Below are 22108 nucleotides of genomic sequence, written 5' to 3'. Positions count from 1 at the left end.
ACAGAACAGAAACTTGAGACATATTTCTGGGTTCTTTTTAAAACAAAAGTCTTAAGAATAATATTACATATTTTTTCAGTATTTAAGAAATACCATAAGATGCGATCATATGCATTTCAGACAAGAAACATGATATAAAAAAGCCTATATTCATAACATATACTGATTTAAGTCAAAATGAATCAAAGACCTAGATGTAAGTGCTAAAACTATAAAAGTCTTAGAAGAAAACATAGGTATAACTCTTTGTGACCTTGGGTTAAGCAATGGTTTCTTGGCTATTACACCTAAAGCACAAGCAACAAAAGAAACATTAGATAAATTGGACTTCATCAAAATTAAAAATGTTTGTGATGCAAAGGACGTTATCCAGAAAGTGAAAAGATAACCCACAGAATGGGAGAAGATATTTGCAAATCATATGTCTGATAAAGAACTTGTATCTAGAATAGATAAAGAACTCTAACAACTCAATAATAAAAAGACAACCCAATTAAAAAATGGGCAAAGGATATAATAGAAATTTCTTCAAAGAAGATATACAAATGGCCAATAAGCACATGAAAAGATGCTCAACATCATTAGCCGTCAGGTAAATGCAAACCAAAATTTAAATGAGATACTGCTTCCCACCCACTAGGATGGCTATAATCAGAAAAATAGATAATAAGTGTTAATGAGGATATGAAGGAATTGGAACTCTCATACACTGCTGGTGGGATTGTAAAATGGTGCAGTTGCTTTGGATAACTATCTTGTAGTTCCTCCAAAGGTTAAACATAGAATTACCAAATGACCTAGCAATTCCACTCCTAGGTGTATATCCAAGACAAGTGAAGACATACGTGCACAGAAAAACTTGTACATGAATGTTCATAACAGCATTATTCATAATAGTCAAAAAATGAAAACAACCCAAATGTCCTTCAACTGATAATATATAAATGAAATAATGGGATATTATTCAGCAATAGAAAGGAATGAAGCACTAATACATTCTACAACATGAATGAACCCTGAAAACGTTATGTTAAGTGAAAGAAGCCAGTCACAGTAGGCCGTTCCATAGAGACAGAAAGTAGAATACTGGTTACTTAAGACTGGGTGGGGGCTTGGTGAGGAAATGGAATGACTGCTAGTGGGCATGGGGTTTCTTTTTTGGGGCTGACGAAATGTTCTAATATTGATTCTGGTGATGGTTACACAACTTGGCGAATATACTAAAAACCATCTAATTATACACTTTAAATAGGTGAATTGTATGGTATGTGAACTATATTTTAGTAAAGCTATTACTCAAAAAAACTATAAACCCATAAAGGGAAAAAACAGTAGGGGAGACAACAGAGGACAAAAGGTTACCAAAAAATGTAAGATGGAAAGCAGATAGATAAGTGGTTACTGACTTAGCAGAACAGAAGAAGCTGAAATCCAAATGTCTAGAAGAGGGACATCAATGAGAGCCAAGCCTTTAACTTTAGCTTTTTTTTTTTTTTTTATAACAGCTTTATGAGATATAATTCACATAAACATGAAAAAGACTCAGAAATGAAGGGACCATGATTTTTAGACGGCAGGAGTGAGGCCTAAGGATGAAAACAGGGCATAGTCAGGAAAGCATCCTTTTCTGATTCTGGGACTAGATGATTTATTTTCTGAAGATTGAACCAGGCACAGCAGAGCGCTGGGGTAAGTCAAAATAAACAGGGAATGAATGAAAGTCTGAATCCTGAGATATCCATTTCCTAACCCCTACTTGGATCCCAAAATGCTGGCAGCCAGACTTATACTTCCCAGCAGGAGATTGGTGGATTTTTCTGAAACAGTCACAGAAAAAAATACCTTAAAAAATTTACATTTGGGAGCCCCCAACTAAGTGGCCATATCCCAGACATACCCTATTGTGACACATCTTACCCACCGCAGTTTATCAGGATTTTAATACCTGACTCTTAAGTATGATGGGTATTTCAGGAATGCTACTAACATTAAAGACAGAGGCCAAAACAGAAGGAAAAAAAAAAAGAAGCTCAGATAAATTAGAGCAAGGAGCTGAAAAAACTTCTTAAAAAACCTTAATATCTTCAAGGTGGTAAAAGATGATACTCTATCCATAAAACAAGAATTGCAGGCTATAAAAAACATGAAAGAACTTTTGGAAATTAAAAGGATTGGAGGATAATGTTAAGGAAGTATTTCAGAAAGTAAATAAAAAGATAAATAGAAATTAGGAGGAATAAAATTTAATCGGCAGGTAAACCCACAAAGTCCATCATCCAAGTAACAGGAATTCCAGAAAGATACAACAGAGAAAACAGGAGAAGAGGAAATTATCAAAGACATAATACAAAAAATTTGCCAGCACTGAAGATATAAGACTCTGGGTTGAAATAACTTATCAAAGGCACAGCAAAGAGTAGTAAAAGCATATCATTGTGAAGTTTTGAGTACACTAAGGGAAAAAATATATCCTGAAAGCTTCCAGATAGAAGACTAGTCACTTGAAAACCTTGAGAGTCAGAATGGCATTAGACTTCTCAGCCTTCTTCATTTAGAAGTTAAAAGACCTGAAGCAGTCTTAAAACTCACAAGGAAAATGGTTTCCAAACAAGGATTCTCTTTTTAGCCTAACTATCAATCAAATGGGAAGGTAGAATAAGGATATTTTCTGGTGAAAAAATTATCTACTACCTAGCCTGTCTCAGGAAACTACTAGAGGATGTGCTCCTTAAAAATGAGGGTGCAAGCTATGATAAAGGAAGACTCAGGATCCTGCAAATGTGATCTAACTGGAAATTTTCAGGATAATACCAGAGGAAGTCCAGGAACAACTAGTCCAGTTTGGAGCAGGAGGATGGCGGCTCCAGGCAGAATGTTCATGTCTTCACAAAATCATGTAAACTGACCATTGGTTTATCTAAAAACTGTAATACAACTTATGTTGGGAGAATAGAGGGAGGGGAAGTACAGAAGAGGAGGCATAGGAGTGCTAAATCCTTGTCTTCCATAATAGATAATCAGCAGACAGTATCTAAAATTGGTAATGTTATTTAGAAACATGGACATAAACACCAGAAGAAATAGCTTAAAAGGTTAAAGATGGTTGTTTCTAGGGAGCAGGACTCAGGGGAAAGTGTTGGGTAGGGGACTGCTTTTTAAAAAAATTATTAAACTTTATGGCAGTATATACATATAATTACTTTGACGAAAAACTCTTTTTAAGATTATCTTAAATTGGTCATAATGAAGATCACCGTAAATCTAACTGGCCATAATTTTGACCGGAATGAAATAAGAGTAGAAACAAATTGTATGTTTAAATAACAACAAACCAAATGTCAACCTCTGGGAAATGTTAACATAATTAATTCTACTATGTAACAGGCCAAGAAAGAAAAGTTTAATTTGGAAAATAATACAAAAGAAAAATACTGCCTCTCAAACCTGTGTTGTATAGTCTGGTTTGGCCAAGCAATACTTAGTAATAAATCCATTGTTTGAAAAATCTCCACTTTTTAAAAAAAGGTATTCAACTTAAGATTTTAGAAAATGAAGCTCCCCAGCCCCCCAAAAAAATCCATGGGAGAAAACAATAATGTAAAAGCTAAAAAATATGTTCACTTAGTAATTTTCTCTGTTTTTCCTAATTTATTTACAGTCTGGATTTCTAATAACTGATCTTGGGGTGTCTGGTTGATTGTCTTTTTAGGCTTTAAACACAGATAGTTTGAAAATATCAACTCGCCTGATCTTGTTGGACCAAGAGTTGTCTGAAAAGAATGTGCAGCTCCAGAACAGCACAGCTGAGGAGAAAATAAAGATTTCAGAACAAGTTCAAGCCCTCCAGAAAGAAAAGGATCAGCTACAGAGACGAAGAAACAGCGTGGATGAGAAACTTAAAAATGGTAGTGTGTTATCACCTGAAGTAAGTCAGTATGCTTTGGAACTAGAAGTGCTGTATGGTGGATCACTTGGATGATTTCCTCCATCTTTGTTACTTAAACATAAAAATGATAAATCTGGTCAACTTTGTTTCCTTGAGACTTTTGTCAGATGTAATGAGTCTACCTGTCACCTGTTTGGCGCCATGAGGCATGCTTGACTAGAGACTGTGATGTCCTCTCGTAGAGGTCCATGAACGTGGCTCCTTCCAGGCATTGCCAGGGACTGGGAGACTAATGTTTCTTTTGAGTATGGTCTTTCTCAGCTGGGGTTTCTCATCTGAAATCACAGAACACAGAAAAAGATTTGAGGGACACTTTTTTTCATTTCTTCCAAAGAGGGCACCTGTCTTCTCTCTATGTATCTTTCTTGAATGAGACTTGGTAATTCATCACATATAACAGATGTCTAGGTCATTAAGGGTTAATTCTTTCAGAAAGTGTGGGAGCATGTTCCACTCTAAGTCCTAGCCAAGTAGATGCATAAAACTCAAACCCCAATAAAAATACCTTTTAGGATTTTTCATTTAGGGGAGGATATGGCTTCTCTCACCTTTATTTTTTTTAACTATGTAAAAGATGTTTCATTTGTTGGCTAGCAAACTGTCCCAGACTTTGTCTTCTCAAAATTTTACTTCAGTGGTATCCATACCTTATTACTTTATCAGACAAAGATGAACTTTTTTTTTCTTTTTTAAATTTATTTTATTTATTTATTTTTGTTTGCATTGGGTCTTTGTTGCTGTGTGCGGGCTTTCTCTAGTTGCAGCGAGCGGGGGCTCCTCTTCATTGCAGTGCTTGGGCTTCTCATTGCAGTGGCTTCTCTTGTTGCGGAGCACGGGCTCTAGGTTCACGGGCTCAGTAGTTGTGGTGCACGGGCTCAGCTGCTCTGCGGCATGTGGGATCTTCCTGGACCAGGGCTCGAACCTGTGTCCCCTGCATTGGCAGGCGGATTCTTAACCACTGCGCCACCAGGGAAGTCCCAAAGATGAACTTTTGAGCCTGGATTTTCTCTGCAAATATTTATAGTTGATGTCCAAAGTAAGGGAAAGCTGCTAAGAGAAAGTAAGTGGCTGGGAATCATCTATCTTGTAGTGTTTTAGATTGGAGCAAGTGTGACAAGAAGTGAAAGGGGCTGGTTAAGAAGGAACAGGGGAAAGGATTTCATGACATTATTGTTCATTGAGTTGATGAAAGAAATTGAAGACAACCTTGATTGGGGGCTATGTGACATTATAAGCTTCTACTGCCCTATTTTATAACTTAATTGGGGTAGCTTTGCCAAGGATCACAGAATGAGGTTGTCCTCCTGAGGCTGTTAAATTGGAGCCCCAAGCCTACAGATTTGAAGGTCTGAAAGCCTTAGATTCAGCAAAACATATGAGGATTTAAGGAATTCTTGCCTGCCCAGGACAGTTACTGGGCCCTATGGGAGAAAAAAAAAGAAGGAGAAAACATTATGCTTCTCTTGAGGAATTCATACTACATCTGAGGAGACAGACAGAAAGATGAGAAAACTCTAAACCCTGAAGAACATAAAAAAGCAAGTTATAGATAATGTAATAAAGCTATACTTATTACATTATTTATATAAAACAATGCAGTGATCATTTGGGGGAAGATTCAATTAAGGCAGCCTTGGTGGATCAGAATCTTGAGCTGGATTATGAAAAACATGGTATATATTGATATAAGAAAGAAGGCCATTTTAGATAGAACACTGTTAAATAAGGCATAGAGATGGGAATGAGCAAATTATGTTTGCAGAGGGGTAGAGTGTCCATTCTTTTTTTAATTTTTATTTTTTGTACAATTTTTAAGGTTACACTCCATTTACAATTATTACAAAATATTGTCTATATTCCCTGTGTCGTACAATACATCCTTGTAGCCTATCTTACTCCCAATAGTTTGTACCTCCCATACTCCCACCCCTATAATGCCCCTCCCCCCACACTGGTAACCACTATTTTGTTCTCTATATCTGTGAGTCTGCTTCTTTTTTGTTATATTCACTAGTTTATTGTAATTTTTAGATTCTGCCTATAAGTGATATAGCATTTGTCTTTCTCTGACTTATTTCACTTAGCATAATGCCCTCCAAGTCCATCCATGTTGCTGCAAATTGCAAAATTTTGTTCTTTTTTATGGCTGAGTAGTATTCCATTGTATATATATACCAATTCTTCTTTATCCATTCGTCTGTTGATGGACACTTAGGTTGCTTCTGTGTCTTGGCAGTTGTAAATAATGCTGCTGTGAACAATGGGGTGCATGTGTCTTTTCTAATTAGTGTTTTTTTTTTTTCTGGATATGTACCCAGGAGTGGAATTGCTGGGTCATATAGTAGTTCTATTTTTAGTTTTTTGAGAAACCTCCATACTGTTTTCCACTGTGCACCAATTTACATTCCAACCAACAGTGTATGAGGGTTCCCTTTTCTCCACATCCTCACCAACATTTGTTATTTGTGTTCTTTTTGATGATAGCCATTCTGACAGGTGTGAGGTGGTATCACATTGTGGTTTTGATTTGCATTTCCCTGATGATTAGCAGTGTTGAGTATCTTCTCATTTGCCTGTTGGCCATCTGCATTTCTAGAGGGTCAATTCTTATCTTCAAGAAACATTTAAGTTTCTATTTCATGAGGAATTCTGTAACTAAAAACATTATGTAGTGTTTTGTGGTGAAAATGCAGCACAATGCATGATACCTGTTTGGCAGCCACCCTGGATTTGTTTGAGGGAAGGGTGAGCCTCCTACAGTTGGTGGGGTTCCATTTAGTCCTGTGAGCGTCTGTGCACCCTGCTTCCACATGGTTGGTTCTTCTTAGTGTAGCTTTGAAATGGGCTCTGCTCTCACCACTGTTTTCACGCCAAGATTGATAGTACTAAATAGATCTCCAGTAGCAGGCGATCGGGAACATGAGATTCTGCTGTGACACAAGACATCAGTAAAATCTAGGTGGAATGGTTTGCTGTTTTGATGTCTTTAAACTTGCTCAGAATTATTTTTTCTTTCCACAATAAATCACAATATTTTTTCTAATTGTATTACTTCATGGGAAATGATAGAAAGGTTTTAGATCACTATACTAGTACAGGATTACCCAACAATTTAATATAGACAAATCACCTCCTTTTTTGGGGGGTAAAATCCAGAAACTAAAATTTAGAAAAAATAAAATATTTGAACTCTATTTTTCTAATAATGCAGAACAGTTACCTAATAAGTGGAGTATAGGAAGAATACATATGAATGTCTATGTTTATTTCATCTTTTACATTTTCAATTTCATGTTTTATCATTAGAAAATGCATATAATTTATAGAGAAATACATGCAGTGCTTGCTCAAAAGGTTTCGTTTGTCGTGTTTGTTTTTTACTAATGGGAAATTTGTGATCTAAAATGTTTGGAGACCACTGCTTTAGATCCTTGTTACTCTCAGTGTGATCTCTGTACCAGCAGCAATAGTATCACCTGGGAGTCTGTTAGAAACGCAGAGCCTCAGGCACCACCGAGACCTGCTGAATTAGAAGTCTGCATTTTTACAAGCTCCCTGGTGCACGTTTGGAAAGCAGTGCTGTGTGACAAAGCATAGTCAGCTCTTGATAATCTAAGCTTTTGAGTTGTGGCAAATTCTTCATCCTGGGACAGCTTCCCATTGCCCCTCTTCTTCTCAACCTACAACATTTTGCTGGGTTAGATGGAACCACAAATATTTATATGCTGGAGCCTCACTAGAGCGGGCTATCCTCAGGGTTCTATAGATATGCTGCCTTACATTATCTCAGTGCTTCCCTAACTTAGATCCAAAACTATAGAAACTAAATTTGTACCAAATTGTTCTCAGCCATTACATAAAAGCAAACTCTTTCCACATTTACTTTTTCTGGGTTTTTTTTTTTGTGACCTTTCTAAACTGTTTTAACTTACAGGTCTTATAAAATGTCAGTTTTATGGCAATAAATATTAGCTCCTGTGCTTGCAGAAAACATGAACTTACTACTTTGCAGGAGAAAGAGTTATCAGCAGAACTACGTCTTTTTCACAAATAATGGGGCTCACTGTGCTCAGGTGTACTAGGTAATCCTTTCTCTTTTTTTTTTTGAATTTTGGAATTTTATTTTATTTATTTTTTTATGCAGCAGGTTCTTATTAGTTATCCATTTTATACATATTAGTGTATATATATCAATCCCAATCTCCCAATTCATCACACCACCACCACCCGCCGCCGCTTCCCCCCCTTGGTGTCCATACATTTGTTCTCTACATCTGTGTCTCAATTTCTGCCCTGCAAACTGGTTCATCTGTACCATTTTTCTAGGTTCCACATATATGCGTTAATATACAATATTTGCTTTTCTCTTTCTGACTTACTTCACTCTGTATAACAAACTCTAGATTCATCCACGTCTCTACAAATAACCCAATTTTGTTCCTTTTTATGGGTGAGTAATATTCCATTGTATATATGTACCCCATCTTCTTTATCCATTCGTCTGTCGATGGGCATTTAGGTTGCTTCCATGACCTGGCTACTGTAAATAGTGCTGCAGTGAACATTGGGGTGCATGTGTCTTTTTGAATTATGGTTTTCTCTGGGTATATGTCCAGTAGTGGGATTACTGGGTCATATGGTAATTCTATTTTTAGTTTTTTAAGGAACCTCCATACTGTTCTCCATAGTGGCTGTATCAACTTACATTCCCACCAACAGCGCAAGAGGGTTCCCTTTTCTCCACACCCTCTCCAGCATTTGTTGTTTGTAGATTTTCTGATGATGCCCGTTCTAACCGGTGTGAGGTGATACCTCATTGTAGTTTTGATTTACATTTCTCTAATAATTAGTGATGTTGAGCAGCTTTTCATTTGCTTCTTGGACATCTGTAAGTCTTCTTTGGAGAAATGTCTATTTAGGTCTTCGGCCCATTTTTAGATTGGGTTGTTTGTTTTTTTAATATTGAGCTGCATGAGCTGTTTATATATTTTGGAGATTAATCCTTTGTCCGTTGATTCATTTGCAAATATTTTCTCCCATTCTGAGGGTTGTCTTTTTGTCTTGTTTGTAGTTTCCTTTGCTTTGCAAAAGCTTTTAAGTTTCATTAGGTCCCATTTGTTTATTTTGTTTTTATTTCCATTACTCTAGGAGGTGCATCAAAAAAGATCCTGCTGTGATTTATGTCAAAGAGTGTTCTTCCTATGTTCTCCTCTAAGAGTTTCCTCTAATAGTGTCCGGTCTTACATTTAGGTCTCTAATCCATTTTGAGTTTATTTTTGTGTACGGTGTTAGGGAGTGTTCTAATTTCATTCTTTTACATGTAGCTGTCCAGTTTTCCCAGCACCACTTATTGAAGAGACTGTCTCTTCTCCACTGTATATCCTTGCCTCCTTTGTCAGAGATTAGTTGACCATAGGTGTGTGGGTTTATCTCTGGGCTTTCTATCCTGTTCCATTGATCTATAGTTCTGTTTTTGTGCCAGTACCATATGGTCTTGATTACTGTAGCTTTGTAGTATAGTCTGAAGTCAGGGAGTCTGATTCCTCCAGCTCTGTTTTTTTCCCTCAAGATTGCTTTGGCTATTCGGGGTCTTTTGTGTCTCCATACAAATTTTAGGATTTTTTTGTTCTAGTTCTGTAAAAAATGTCATTGGTAATTTGATAGGGATTGCATTGAATCTGTAGATTGCTTTGGGTAATATAGTCATTTTCACAATATTGATTCTTCCAATCCAAGAACATGGTATATCTCTCCATCTGTTTATATCATCTTTAATTTCTGTCATCAGTGTCTTATAGTTTTCTGCATATTAACAAATTGAAGAATAAAAACCATATGATCATCTCAATAGATGCAGAAAAAGCTTTTGACAAAATTCAACACCCATTTATGATAAAAACTCTCCAGAAAGTGGGCATAGAGAGAACCTACCTCAACATAATAAAGGCCATATACGACAAACCCACAGCAAACATCATTCTCAATGGTGAGAAACTGAAACCGTTTCCTCTAAGATCAGGAACAAGACAAGGATGTCCACTCTCACCACTGTTATTCAACACAGTTTTGGAAGTCCTAGCCACGGCAATCAGAGAAGAAAAAGAAATAAAAGGAATACAAATTGGAAAAGAAGAAGTAAAACTGTCATTGTTTGCAGATGACATGATACTATACATAGAGAATCCTAAAGATGCCACCAGAAAACTACTAGAGCTAATCAATGAATTTGGTAAAGTTGCAGGATACAAAATTAATGCACAGAAATCCCTTGCATTCCTATATGCTAATGATGAAAAATCTGAAAGAGAAATTAAGGAAACACTCTCATTTACCATTGCAACAAAAAGAATTAAATACCTAGGAATAAACCTACCTAGGGAGACAAATGACCTGTATGCAGAAAACTATCCACATTTGTTTTTGGTAGAATATAATCATAGTGTGCATTCTAAAGTCAAATATTTTCTTGGGTTATTCACTTTTTTTTCTTTTTAATTAATTAATTTATTTATTTATGGTTGTGTTGGGTCTTCGTTTCTGTGCGAGGGCTTTCTCTAGTTGTGGCAAGCGGGGGCCACTCTTCATTGCGGTGTGCAGGCTTGTCACTATCGTGGCCTCTCTTGTTGCGGAGCACAGGCTCCAGACGCGCAGGCTCAGTAATTGTGGCTCACGGGCCCAGTTGCTCCGCAGCATGTGGGATCTTCCCAGACCAGGGCTCGAACCCATGCCCCCTGCATTGGCAGGCAGACTCTCAACCACTGCGCCACCAGGGAAGCCCGGTTATTCACTTTTATTTTCTGGTTCTTCTTATTCACCTAAGTACCTTTCAGAATTTAAGTTTGTTTTTCTTAAAAAGGTGAATATTATTTTCTTCCTTATGGAGTGATTATCAAATCTTCAAATTCTTGACGGTTAGTAATTGCACAAAGAAATAAAATGGCTGCTGAACATTTTTTTTTCCAAAATGGCTCTTTCAGGAGATTTTATAAAATGGCTTTAAAAAAATAAGTATTATTCAGTCTCCCATTGGAATAGGTTATTACCTACCTTTTCCCTGAATTCCAGAAAAGGACTTCCAGAAGTCTTTCTAACTATTCTTTGGGGAGATCAGAAATAGTAACATTATTTTTCTTTGAAATGCTATGGGGAGGAGTGGAGAGAAATACTTGGGTCAGGTACCCAAGACATATGAAAATGTTTTTTTCTCCTCTCCCTTCATTAAGTTGTTCAGCAGATACTTACTGAGTTTAAATTATGTAATATGTACTGTGCTAGGCAATAAGGATGTGAGTATGGACAAGACCATCTGCCCTCAGGGAACTTAAAGTTGAGGTGGCCTCCACCACAAGTACGGGAATACAAAAATATATATCCAAGTCTTACCACGTCCAAAATAATTTCTTACCAGAGATTTAGATCCCCCAAATAAGATGTTATTTGGATAATTCAGAGAACTGCTAGGTTTTCTGACAGGAATTCATCAGATTTTTTTTTTCCTACAGAGGAAATCTTCTTTGGCACATGAAAAAAAAGGTTTTGCTGCCACCATTTTTAGTGCCTACATTTTCCCTCTAATGACATCTCCTAGGAATCTTATGAAATATTTCATGTCCTTAAATCCTCACTACTTTTTCTTATGCTATACTGTGTGTTTTCCCTAGAGACTCTCCTCTGATTACTAGTTCTTAATAACTTATTTTAATATATTTCTTCTTTCCTTCCTAGCAATATATTGTTTTGATAGATCCTTGAAGGGACCCCCGAGGTCTCCAGATCTCACAGACACATAATATGAACTTTAGGAGCCATGGAGGGAGATAACATGATAACACTGTCAAACGTGTGGGCTGAGGCTTTGTTCAAGTGTATTCCTCCGTGATCAGCATTTGCTTATGACCTTGGGATGTTTCATAACTCACCTAACCTTCTTCCTCTTCCATTTTACTACCCAAGGTTTACTACGAGGATTCAATGATTATTTGTTACATATATGTGTGTGTGTTTGTGTGTGTGTACACACAGTGTATTGTGTAGCATAGCAAGCACTCAATAAACATTTTTTTTAATTTAGTAGAAGAATGGTACTGTCCATTAGACTCAAATAGCATAATAAGATCTTAGTATATGACAAAGTCCGAGTTATACTGTTTCATTTAAAATGAGTGATTTCTATTGTATTATATCTAGGAAGAACATGTTCTTTTCCAACTTGAAGAAGGGATTGAAGCTTTGGAAGCTGCAATTGAATACAAGAACGAACGTATCCAGAGTCGCCAGAACTCGCTCAGAGCTTCATTTCAAAATCTCTCTCATAGTGAAGCAAATGTCTTAGAAAAACTAATCTGCCTGAGTCCTGTTGAGATTAGAGCTATTCTTTTCAGATATTTCAATAAGGTTTGTTTTTCAGGGACAGAGGATTTTCTTATAAAGAGGGGTCGAGATGCTTATACAGCTCACACTTATGTAGAATTTACAGTACTGAATGTTGTCATCTGAAATCTTTGCACTTATCCAAGTATGTAGGCCTAACTTTGTGAAGTTCTTAAAGTTGAAGGGCCTTTTGAAAGAAGGGCTTTCGGGAATAGTTTTAAAAACCAAAGAATTTAAGTTATATTCCTCAGTCACTATTTCTTGGTTGTATGTTTTCTAGATTTGATTGTTCCTACTCAGCATTCGTGAAAAATCAAGGGCCCTCCAGGTTTGGGTTCCCTTTCCTTCATTGCTGTAGGGTAGGGGTAACCTGTACTTTCTTATTATACCCTATGAATTGAAATGGAGGTGAAATGGTGCATCAGTGACAAAGATAGTAATAGATTTTAGCATTAACCTGGATGGGCTTAATATAAATTAAAATATTTTATACAGATTTGACAGCTTACTGATAGAGATGTTTCACAGCATTGAAAACTGTATCTGTCTTTTCTCTAATGTTTTCTCTTAAGATATATATTATGAAGTGTTAAACAAGTAGATGACTCTTTTCTCTGAAAAATATATTCAGTTTAAGGGAATAGCAGACAGTTAATGAAAAATGAAACACAGAAGTTTTAAAATAAAGTTCTAATTCTGTTAGACAATTGAAATAAAGATGACTAAATTAATGGAAATGTGATACACAGCCCTCCTCTCGGATAATTACCATCAGTAGTAAGCTTCTATTATTGATGCAAGTGCATCCCATCACTGGGTGTGTGGAGGGCAGAAATATGGTGCATATTGTCTTAGGCTTTGATACAGATAACTCTTCTGTGGTGTTCTTAGAGCAAGGGTTCTTAACCCAGAGCACCCAGGTGAAGGTCAGTGGATTTTCTGGTCTTAAGAACTCTTTGGAGAAATGAGTATTTTTCTGGAGAGAATGTCATTACATTATTAACAAGTTCTGTGACACAGATATTGTCTGAAGTGTTTTTACTTTATATCAGTGCAGAGAGGAACCCACTGGACTAAATGTACAATCTGAGACCGAACTCTATAGCTTAAAAATTCTGTCACTTATTTATAACATTCATTTTGGAGTTAAAAATGAGAATTATCTAGATGTTACAGAAGTCTTTAGATTCTTGATATCTTTTTAGAGTGGAGAAATAGAGTTGTAGGATTATAAATGTAAACTACAAATATCATGTCTAAGAAATGATGGAGGGGTGATTGTTAGAGTAGAGCAACATTATATTTAAAATGAAGTTGTTACCAATTCAGAATCTCAACAAATTAAAAAGGCTGTTAGGTTATCTTGTGGGTATATTACAAAGCATTTGCCTAGTTATACCATGGGGATTAAGGGAGTTCATCTTTATGAAGTCTAAGAGAAATAAATTAGTCTATTATATTAGGCTGTCTAAAACACACTTAAAAGATCAAAAAAATGTCTTTGCTAGGTGGTTAATTTGCGAGAAGCTGAACGGAAACTACAGTTACAGAATGAAGAAATTAAAATGAAAGTTCTGGAACGGGATAATGTGGTTCGTGAGTTGGAATCTACACTGGAACATCTGAAATTGCAGTGTGACCGGAGACTGACCCTTCAGCAAAAGGAACACGAACAAAAAATGCAGCTTCTGTTACATCATTTCAAAGGTAACTGCCCCTTCTCATCAGTTGTGTAAAGGTGACGTGTAGGAGGGGGATTGGGAAAGGAAGGTAGGACAGAATTGAATCACTTAAAGCCCAACATGCATAAACAGTTACTACTTATATGTGTTTTGTGCTTTACATGTTTTGGTCCACATGTTGGGATAGTTGACTTTGATGTAGGGCTATTCATGCTTGAAATGCCATCTCCTCTGCCTGTCCCCAGTGCCACACAGAGAACTGCTGCAATCCTGTTACTTTGTTGTGGTCTACTTTTTATGTAGGAATGTGGGATGACTTCTGGCTTGGTGGTGTACAATTGAAAATTCCCCATCTCTAGGATATAGAACCTTGATATTTAAATCACTTTCCCTTCATAAAATTAAAGTGATAGGTTCTGTCAGATTTCTGGTTATATTGTTACAGTTTTCAGTAAATTATAAATTTTATGCATTAAGGTTAGAGCTTAGGTCAAAATCAGTCTACCATTGATGGGCACATAGTGTTATCAGTGCACAGTAGTTCAACCATCAACTGTGGTATGGAGTTGTCATAGCAATTGGTCTTCATAATACCTGGACTTATGGCTGGTACACACAGTTGCTATGGCAACAAAATCACTGCCTGGCGATACTTCAACGCCTGGAATGCTTCAATCCAGGTGGCTTGGCTGCTCAGTCTTGATTCTCATGAATCTGTAGCTGGAAATGTGCTAAAAAGGATCTGGAAGAAGCAACCTGAGTAAGCAGAAAATTGGAAAATATATGCATTTGAGCGTTGAGGCAGTTTGCCTCTAAGTTAATTCTATAACGAGTTAATTAGCAACCAGTTGCCTGATGACAGGATTTCCTTGACTGGATTCCATATGTTATTTCATTCAAACATGCTTTCCTTACCTTATGTTAATTCTGTCCTAAGTCTCTAAAAGTGATATTTTAATAGAATTTTTAATATGTTTTTCAAGTGGTTGGCATTTTACCACAAAAGTTCATGCTTTAGCCAAATGAGAACATTTTAAAAATCATTCGTTTCTATAGCTGGGACAAGTTTTTCATAACAAAGTTATAACTGAAAATGTTAACAACTTATGAATTTTCTAATTTCAACTGAATATAGGCCATAAAATTAAGTTCATTTTTATGATATCCTTCATGGGGATTCTGATTTGTGATGTTATTAATCTAAAATGTTTTTTAAACAAGATGATGGGTTAATATAAAATATACAGATATACTTAGATCAATTTTTACAAAACAACCAATTATAACAAAAGAAAATTACAAACCAGTAGGACCATTTTATAGATTTACCAATAGGAAAGAGTAGGTCTGAAAGTGTGTATTTCTGAAGGTCAGTAAACTGCGTTTTACTGGTTCTAGAACCTAACCCAAAGCGGACAGTTTTAGACATTCCTAAACGTTAATTAGAAGCTTTAAAATTATATTGTGTCATAAACTAGAACTTTACTTATGCTTCCCCGCCCCTTCTCCTTTTTTGGTGGTGTTTTCCTTTGTAATTTAATCTTTCGAGACTCTTTTGACAGGTTTCTGGTTTTTGAGGGGTTTTTTGGTTATATATTTCTTGGGCCTATAAACTTTAGGCTTATGACTTTCCATGCATCCATGGTTCCTGATATAAACTTTAAGACATTGATGCAGCTGGACAGAGTTACAAATGTGAACCTTACTTCTGCTCTTCTGAGGATAAATTTAGTTAGTAGCTACTCAAAAAGTGCTTATGAATCATGAAAAATGTGGTAGTTGGTAGGGATTAGGGTGGAGAAGGGCTCATCTTACTTTGAAAAATTTTACAGGCAGAAGACTCCAAATTGTAGCTGAAAACAAATCCAACCAAGTAATAGATACATGTAACATACTTCTGACCCTACAATAGAGTCTGGGAGCTCTGTTAGAATTTTCAATCATTTACTTTAAACTGATTTTAAATGTAAATTTCTGTTTTATAGAGCAAGACGGGGAAGGCATTGTGGAAACTTTAAAAAATTATGGAGATAAAATCCAGCAGCTGGAAAGAGAGCTTTATTTCTATAAGAAAACCAGCAGAGATCTTAAGAAGAAACTTAAGGAATTGGTAGGGGAAGCAATTCGACGACAACTAGTACCATCAGAAAGTAAGAGATTTAGTGTTACTTGTCACTCCAACACTGTAGCATGGTTTGTAGTGGAGCCTTTCCCACTTGATTGGATTATTTAGGATTAGATATTTAACTTCTCTTTGTCTCTGTAAACAAAAATAGTTGTCTAGTCTATGTGTAAGACAGAACCACTGGAGAAAAGAATAAATGAACAAATGTATATGTGTGAAGGAAATGATCATTTATTGGATCGCCTGCCATGTACCAGGGGCTCTTGTATTCTCTAACTCACTTAATTCTTAAAATAACCCTAATTATAGGATAGCTGTTGTTTTCCTGTTTTATAGTAAATTAAGCCTTCTGATTATCATAAAAAAGTAAAATAGAGAATATTAAAAGTAAAGGTAAAATAATATTTATGTATTTCTAAGATCAGTCAGGTTTTTTCATATCATGACCTCTAGAAATTCAAACATATAATAAAACCCATCGTTGAGACAAGGATGTTTTCTTGCATAATTATATATAGATATGTAGAAATACCATCTTCCTCAATGAAATGATAAAACATGACAAAGAACTTTGCAAAAGCAAGAAGTGCCATGAAGGTGATATACTGTTATGATTAAAACATATTGTCCTACTACCATGTGTAAAATACATAGCTAGTGGGAAGTTGCTGTATAGGACAGGGAGCTCAGCTCAGTGCTCTGTGATGACCTAGAGGGGTGGGATGGGGGTGGGGTGGCAGGGAGGCTCAAGAGGGAGGGGATACAGGTATACGTATAGCTGATTCACTTTGTTCTACAGCAGAAACTAACACACCATTGTAAAGCAGTTATACTCCAATAAAAAGAAAAAAGAAAAAAACATATTGGACTTCCCTGGTGGTGCAGTGGTTAAGAATCTGCCTGCCAATGCAGGAGACACGGGTTCAAGCCCTGGTCCAGGAAGATCCCACATGCCGCGGAGCAACTAAGCCTGTGCGCCACAACTACTGAGCCTGTGCTCTAGAGCCTGCGAGCCACAGCTACTGAAGCCCACGTGCCACAACTACTGAAGCCCGTGCGCCTAGAGCCTAGAGCCCAGAGCCCTTGCTCCACAACAAGAGAAACCAGCGAGATGAGAAGCCCGCGCATCGCAACAAAGAGTAGCCCCCGCTCACCGCAACTAGAGAAAGCCTGTGCGAAGCAACAAAGACTCAACGCAGCCAAAAGTAAATAAATAAATTAAAAAAAAAACAAACATATTGTCTTTAAGCCACCAATAGAGAGGAATCAATATCTCTAAAATAATGTATACTCATTTTATAAAAGAATTAGCCTTCCTTTAGAGAAAGTATTCTTCTAATAAGTTAAGAATGGCTTTTGAAAGTTGACTTTACAGCTCTTTTTAGCTCTTTTTTGTACCTGTAAAGAAAACTAAAGATGGGTACAACAAGATATAAAGAGTACCCCTGAAACTAATATAATGTTATATATCAATTATATCTCAACTTAAAAATATAATTATAAAAATGAAACCATAAAAAATATAGAAACCAGTGGAAAATGATATATATGCACAATGAAAAGATATATACTGAATATATAATATAAGCAGAATTAACATAGTTTTAAATCTTAAAACTTAGTAATATTTTAGAAAAGTAGTTCTAATACTACCTTATATTTATTGTATTTATCATTTACAGGCATTTTCCCAAATAGTCCAGTTTAGCCCTCAAACTCAGGGTGGGCCGGTATATGCTAACCTCATTTTTAGATGAGGAAATTAAAGCTTAGAGCAGTCCAGTGACTCATGAACCGACCAGTAATTAGAGCATGGTCTAAGGTCCCTGGTCTTCTGATTCCTGGTTCTGTGTTCTAGTATAAAAGTCGCTTTAGGATAAAGATGTGATACAAACATACGAATTCTGCCAAAGAGACTAAACTTTCTGATTTTCAATGTAGTAATGCAGAGGTATTTACTCATATAATTAAAACATTTACTTGAAATACTGCCTGCAACATATAGCTGAACCTTTTACTTGAAACGCTATCTGCAAAAAATTAAAATGTAAACAGGTATTAAGTAGGAAACAGAGCAATTAGCACAAACCCATTTTTGCTTTAAAAAATTCACTTTCAAATTTGAGATATCTGAAATTAGATGTTTACTGTTTAAATGGCCCATGTTTATACTGCTGAGTCTACTAGATATCTCTTAAAATGACAGTGTGGTATATGGTGGTAAACAGGTTTAAGAAACCTGGATCTGGGACTTCCCTGGTGGTCCAGTGGATAAGACTCCACGTTCCCAATGCAGGGGGCCAGGGTTCAACTAGATCCACCATGCCGCAACTAAAGATCCCACACGCAGCAACGAAGATCCCACGTGCCACAACTAAGACCCGGCGCGGCCAAGAGAAAATAAATAAATATTAAAAAAAAAAAAAAAAAAAGAAAGAAACCTGGATCCTAATCATGCTCTTTAATGAAACAAATACAAAAAGCTTTAAAAAAGCTAAATAATCTTGGAGATGTGTAAAGTGAGGATAACTCCTGTTTTACCAACTCACCTGGAAAGTCTAGTCTTTTTTTAAATTTTTTCGGCTGCACCACGTGACTTGTGGAATCCTAGTTCCCCGACCAGGGATCAAACCCTGGCCCCCAGCACTGGAAGCTCAGAGTCCTAACCACTGGACCACCAGGGAATTCCTGGAAGTCTAGTCTTAATAATAATAATGTTGAAGATGTTATCTCAGCTAATTTGCTATATCCCCTAGAACCATCTTAAATATCTTTATTTTTTGGCTAAAAAAGTAATACATAGTCATTATAGAAAACTTTGAAAATATAGAAAAAAATCAGAAAAAAAAACACCCATAATCCTACCCACAACTATTAACATTTCAGCATAATAATTCTTTTCAGTGTTTTCCTCATGCTTTAAAAAAAATTCATTTGGAATCATACTGGTGATATAGCTTGTACTATATCCTACCTCAAAATGCAGCTCCAATAAAATGACATTAAGTAAGACTTGTCTGAATTATAAAATATAGCAGTTTAAATATATCAAATTTTGAGTTCCCTAAACTGTATTATATGCTTAATAATCAGTATCCTAATTAATATATAACTGTCTTGGTATTCAGTTGATTGGGTTTTGTTAGTAGTCTTTTCATTGTCTGCCTACCAGACTTTATCTGCTTTGAATATTTTTAGCATTTTCAAATAGCAAAAGAATTAATCTTTTGACTAAAATATCTTGGTCACTTCTAAAAAGTGGCCAAAAAGACTAAAAGCGCTTGGTCATGCTTCTGTTACAGTGCGTCTGTTTTCTAACATTTTGTGAGGATAAAATCAGTATATATGGACATGCAGTCTATATACTTGTTTAAGTATTTAAAACTTTATACTTTTATTTTTATTGAATAATATTTTATTTTATCCCAAAACAAAACATAAAAGTCTTGAAAGATACACAATTTAAGACATAAATTCTTATTTGGTTAAATCCAAGCAACTCTTTAAATTCAGCTTTAGCCATAATTAGAAGAATTTAATTATTGTTTCTTTTCTTTGGAGAGGATTGTTGTTTGAATATAAAAATACTTATATATCATTCATTTCAGAGCTTACACTGAATTTCACTGAGAAAGGAAATTCTTTTTTAGCAAAAGTTATGAGCTTAATTATAAAAAATATAATATTTTGAAGACATTACACTGGAGGTACAAGTTTATGACACAATAAAAATTTGATGAATGTATATGATACTAAATGCATTAATTAGATTTGTGTGTTATACCATATATTTGTAAATATATAATTTACAATGTGGTCAATTACATTAGTAAAACCATTCATCTTTTTTTTTTTTTACTTTTTATTTTAACATCCTTATTGGAGTGCAATTGCTTTACAATGGTGTGTTAGTTTCTGCTTCATACAAAGTGACTCAGCTATACGTATACATATATCCGGATGTCTCCTCCCTCTGGAGTCTCCCTCCCACCCTCCGTATCCCACCTCTCTAGGTGGTCGCATCGAGCTGATCCAGCTGTGCCATACAGCTGCTTCGCACTATCTGTTTTACATTTGGTAGGGTATATATGTCCATGCCACTATCTCACTTTGTCCCAGCTTACCCTTCCCCCTCCCCGTGTCCTCAAGTCCATTCTCTACATCTGCGTCTTTATTCCTGTCCTACCCCTAAGTTCTTCAGAACCTGTTTTTTTTGGGATTCCACATATATGTGTTAGCATAGGGTATTTGTTTTTCTCTTTCTCACTTCCTTCACTCTGTATCACAGTCTCTAGCTCCATCTACCTCGCTACAAATAACTCAATTTCGTTTCTTTTTATGGCTGAGTGATATTCCATTGCATATATGTGCCACATCTTCTTTATCCATTCATCTGTCGATGGACACTTAGGTTGCTTCCATGTCCTGACTATTGTAAATACAGCTGCAGTGAACATTGTGGTACATGACTCTTTTTTTTTTTTTTAAAGACACCAATTGTACTTCAACATTTGTTACTTTGTTTTAATAATTAATTAATTAATTAATTAATTATTGGCTGTGTTGGGTCTTCGTTTCTGTGCGAGGGCTTTCTCCAGTTGCGGCAAGTGGGGGCCACTCTTCATCGCGGTGCGCGGGCCTCTCATTATTGCGGCCTCTTTTGTTGCGGAGCCCAGGCTCCAGACGCGCAGGCTCAGTAATTGTGGCTCACGGGCCCAGTTGCTCCGCGGCATGTGGGATCTTCCCAGACCAGGGCTCGAACCCGTGTCCCCTGCATTAGCAGGCAGATTCTCAACCACTGCACCACCAGGGAAGCCCCATGACTCTTTTTGAATTATGGTTTTCTCAGGGTATATGCCCAGTAGTGGGATTGCTGGGTCGTATGGTAGTTCTATTTTTAGCTTTTTAAGGAACGTCCATACTGTTCTTCGTAGTGACTGTATCAATTTACATTCCAACCAACAGTGCAAGAGGGTTCCCTTTTCTCCACACCCTCTCCAGCATTTATTGTTTGTAGATTTTTTGATGATGGCCATTCTGACTGGTGTGAGGTGATACCTCATTGTAGTTTTGATTTGCCTTTCTCTAATGATTAGTGATGTTGAGCATTCTTTCATGTGTTTGTTGGCAATCTGTATATCTTCTTTGGAGAAATGTCTATTTAGGTCTTCTGCCCATTTTTGGATTGGGTTGTTTGTTTTTTTTGATATTGAGCTGCATGAGCTGCTTGTAAATTTTGGAGGTTGATCCTTTGTCAGTTGCTCCATTAGCAAATATTTTCTCCCATTCTGAGGGTTGTCCTTTCGTCTTGTTTATGTTTTCCTTTGCTGTGCAAAAGCTTTTAAGTTTCTTAGGTCCCATTTGTTTATTTTTGTTTTTATTTTCATTTCTCTAGGAGGTGGGTCAAAAAGGATCTTGCTGTGATTTATGTCGTAGAGTGTTCTGCCTATGTTTTCCTTTAAGAGTTTTATAATGTCTGGCTTTACATTTAGGTCTTTAATCCATTTTGAGTTTATTTTTGTGTATGGTGTTAGGGAGTATTCTAATTTCATTCTTTCACATGTAGCTGTCCAGTTTTCCCAGCACCACTTATTGAAGAGGCTGTGTTTTCTCCATTGTATCTTCTTGCCTCCTTGATCAAAAATAAGGTGACCATATGTGCGTGGGTTTATCTCTGGGCCTTCTATCCTGTACCATTGATCTATATTTCTGTTTTTGTGCCACTACCATACTGTCTTGATTACTGTAGCTTTGTAGTATAGTCTGAAGTCAGGGAGCCTGATTCCTCCAGCTCTGTTTTTCTTTCTCAAGATTGCTTTGGCTATTCGGGGTCTTTTGTGTTTCCATACAAATTGTGAAATTTTTTGTTCTAGTTCTGTGAAAAATGCCATTGGTCGTTTGATAGGGATTGCATTGAATCTGTAGATTGCTTTGGGTAGTATAGTCATTTTCACAATGTTGATTCTTCCAATCCAAGAACATGGT

At 36.3% G+C, this 22108-nt stretch overlaps 1 protein-coding gene across 9 annotated transcripts in view; it reads left to right on the top strand.

Moving 5' to 3' along the window:
- KIF27 (kinesin family member 27) overlaps positions 1–22108 on the top strand; it is a 95433-nt gene that overhangs the window by 60926 nt on the left and 12399 nt on the right. For 8 of the 9 annotated variants that reach the window (XM_082469591.1, XM_082469586.1, XM_082469584.1 and 5 more), the window contains 4 exons: positions 3710–3925; positions 12134–12340; positions 13825–14023; positions 15984–16148. In XM_082469591.1, coding sequence (XP_082325717.1) covers positions 3710–3925; positions 12134–12340; positions 13825–14023; positions 15984–16148 — 787 coding nt within the window. Of the gene's footprint in view, positions 1–3709; positions 3926–12133; positions 12341–13824; positions 14024–15983; positions 16149–16922; positions 17224–22108 lie in introns of those variants that run through there. The other variant, XM_082469590.1, reaches the window with a different exon arrangement.

The sequence above is a fragment of the Balaenoptera physalus genome (assembly GCF_965194825.1).
Source record: "Balaenoptera physalus genome assembly, chromosome: 7".
Taxonomy (NCBI): domain Eukaryota; kingdom Metazoa; phylum Chordata; class Mammalia; order Artiodactyla; family Balaenopteridae; genus Balaenoptera; species Balaenoptera physalus.
This window is presented reverse-complemented; position numbering and strand designations above follow the sequence as displayed.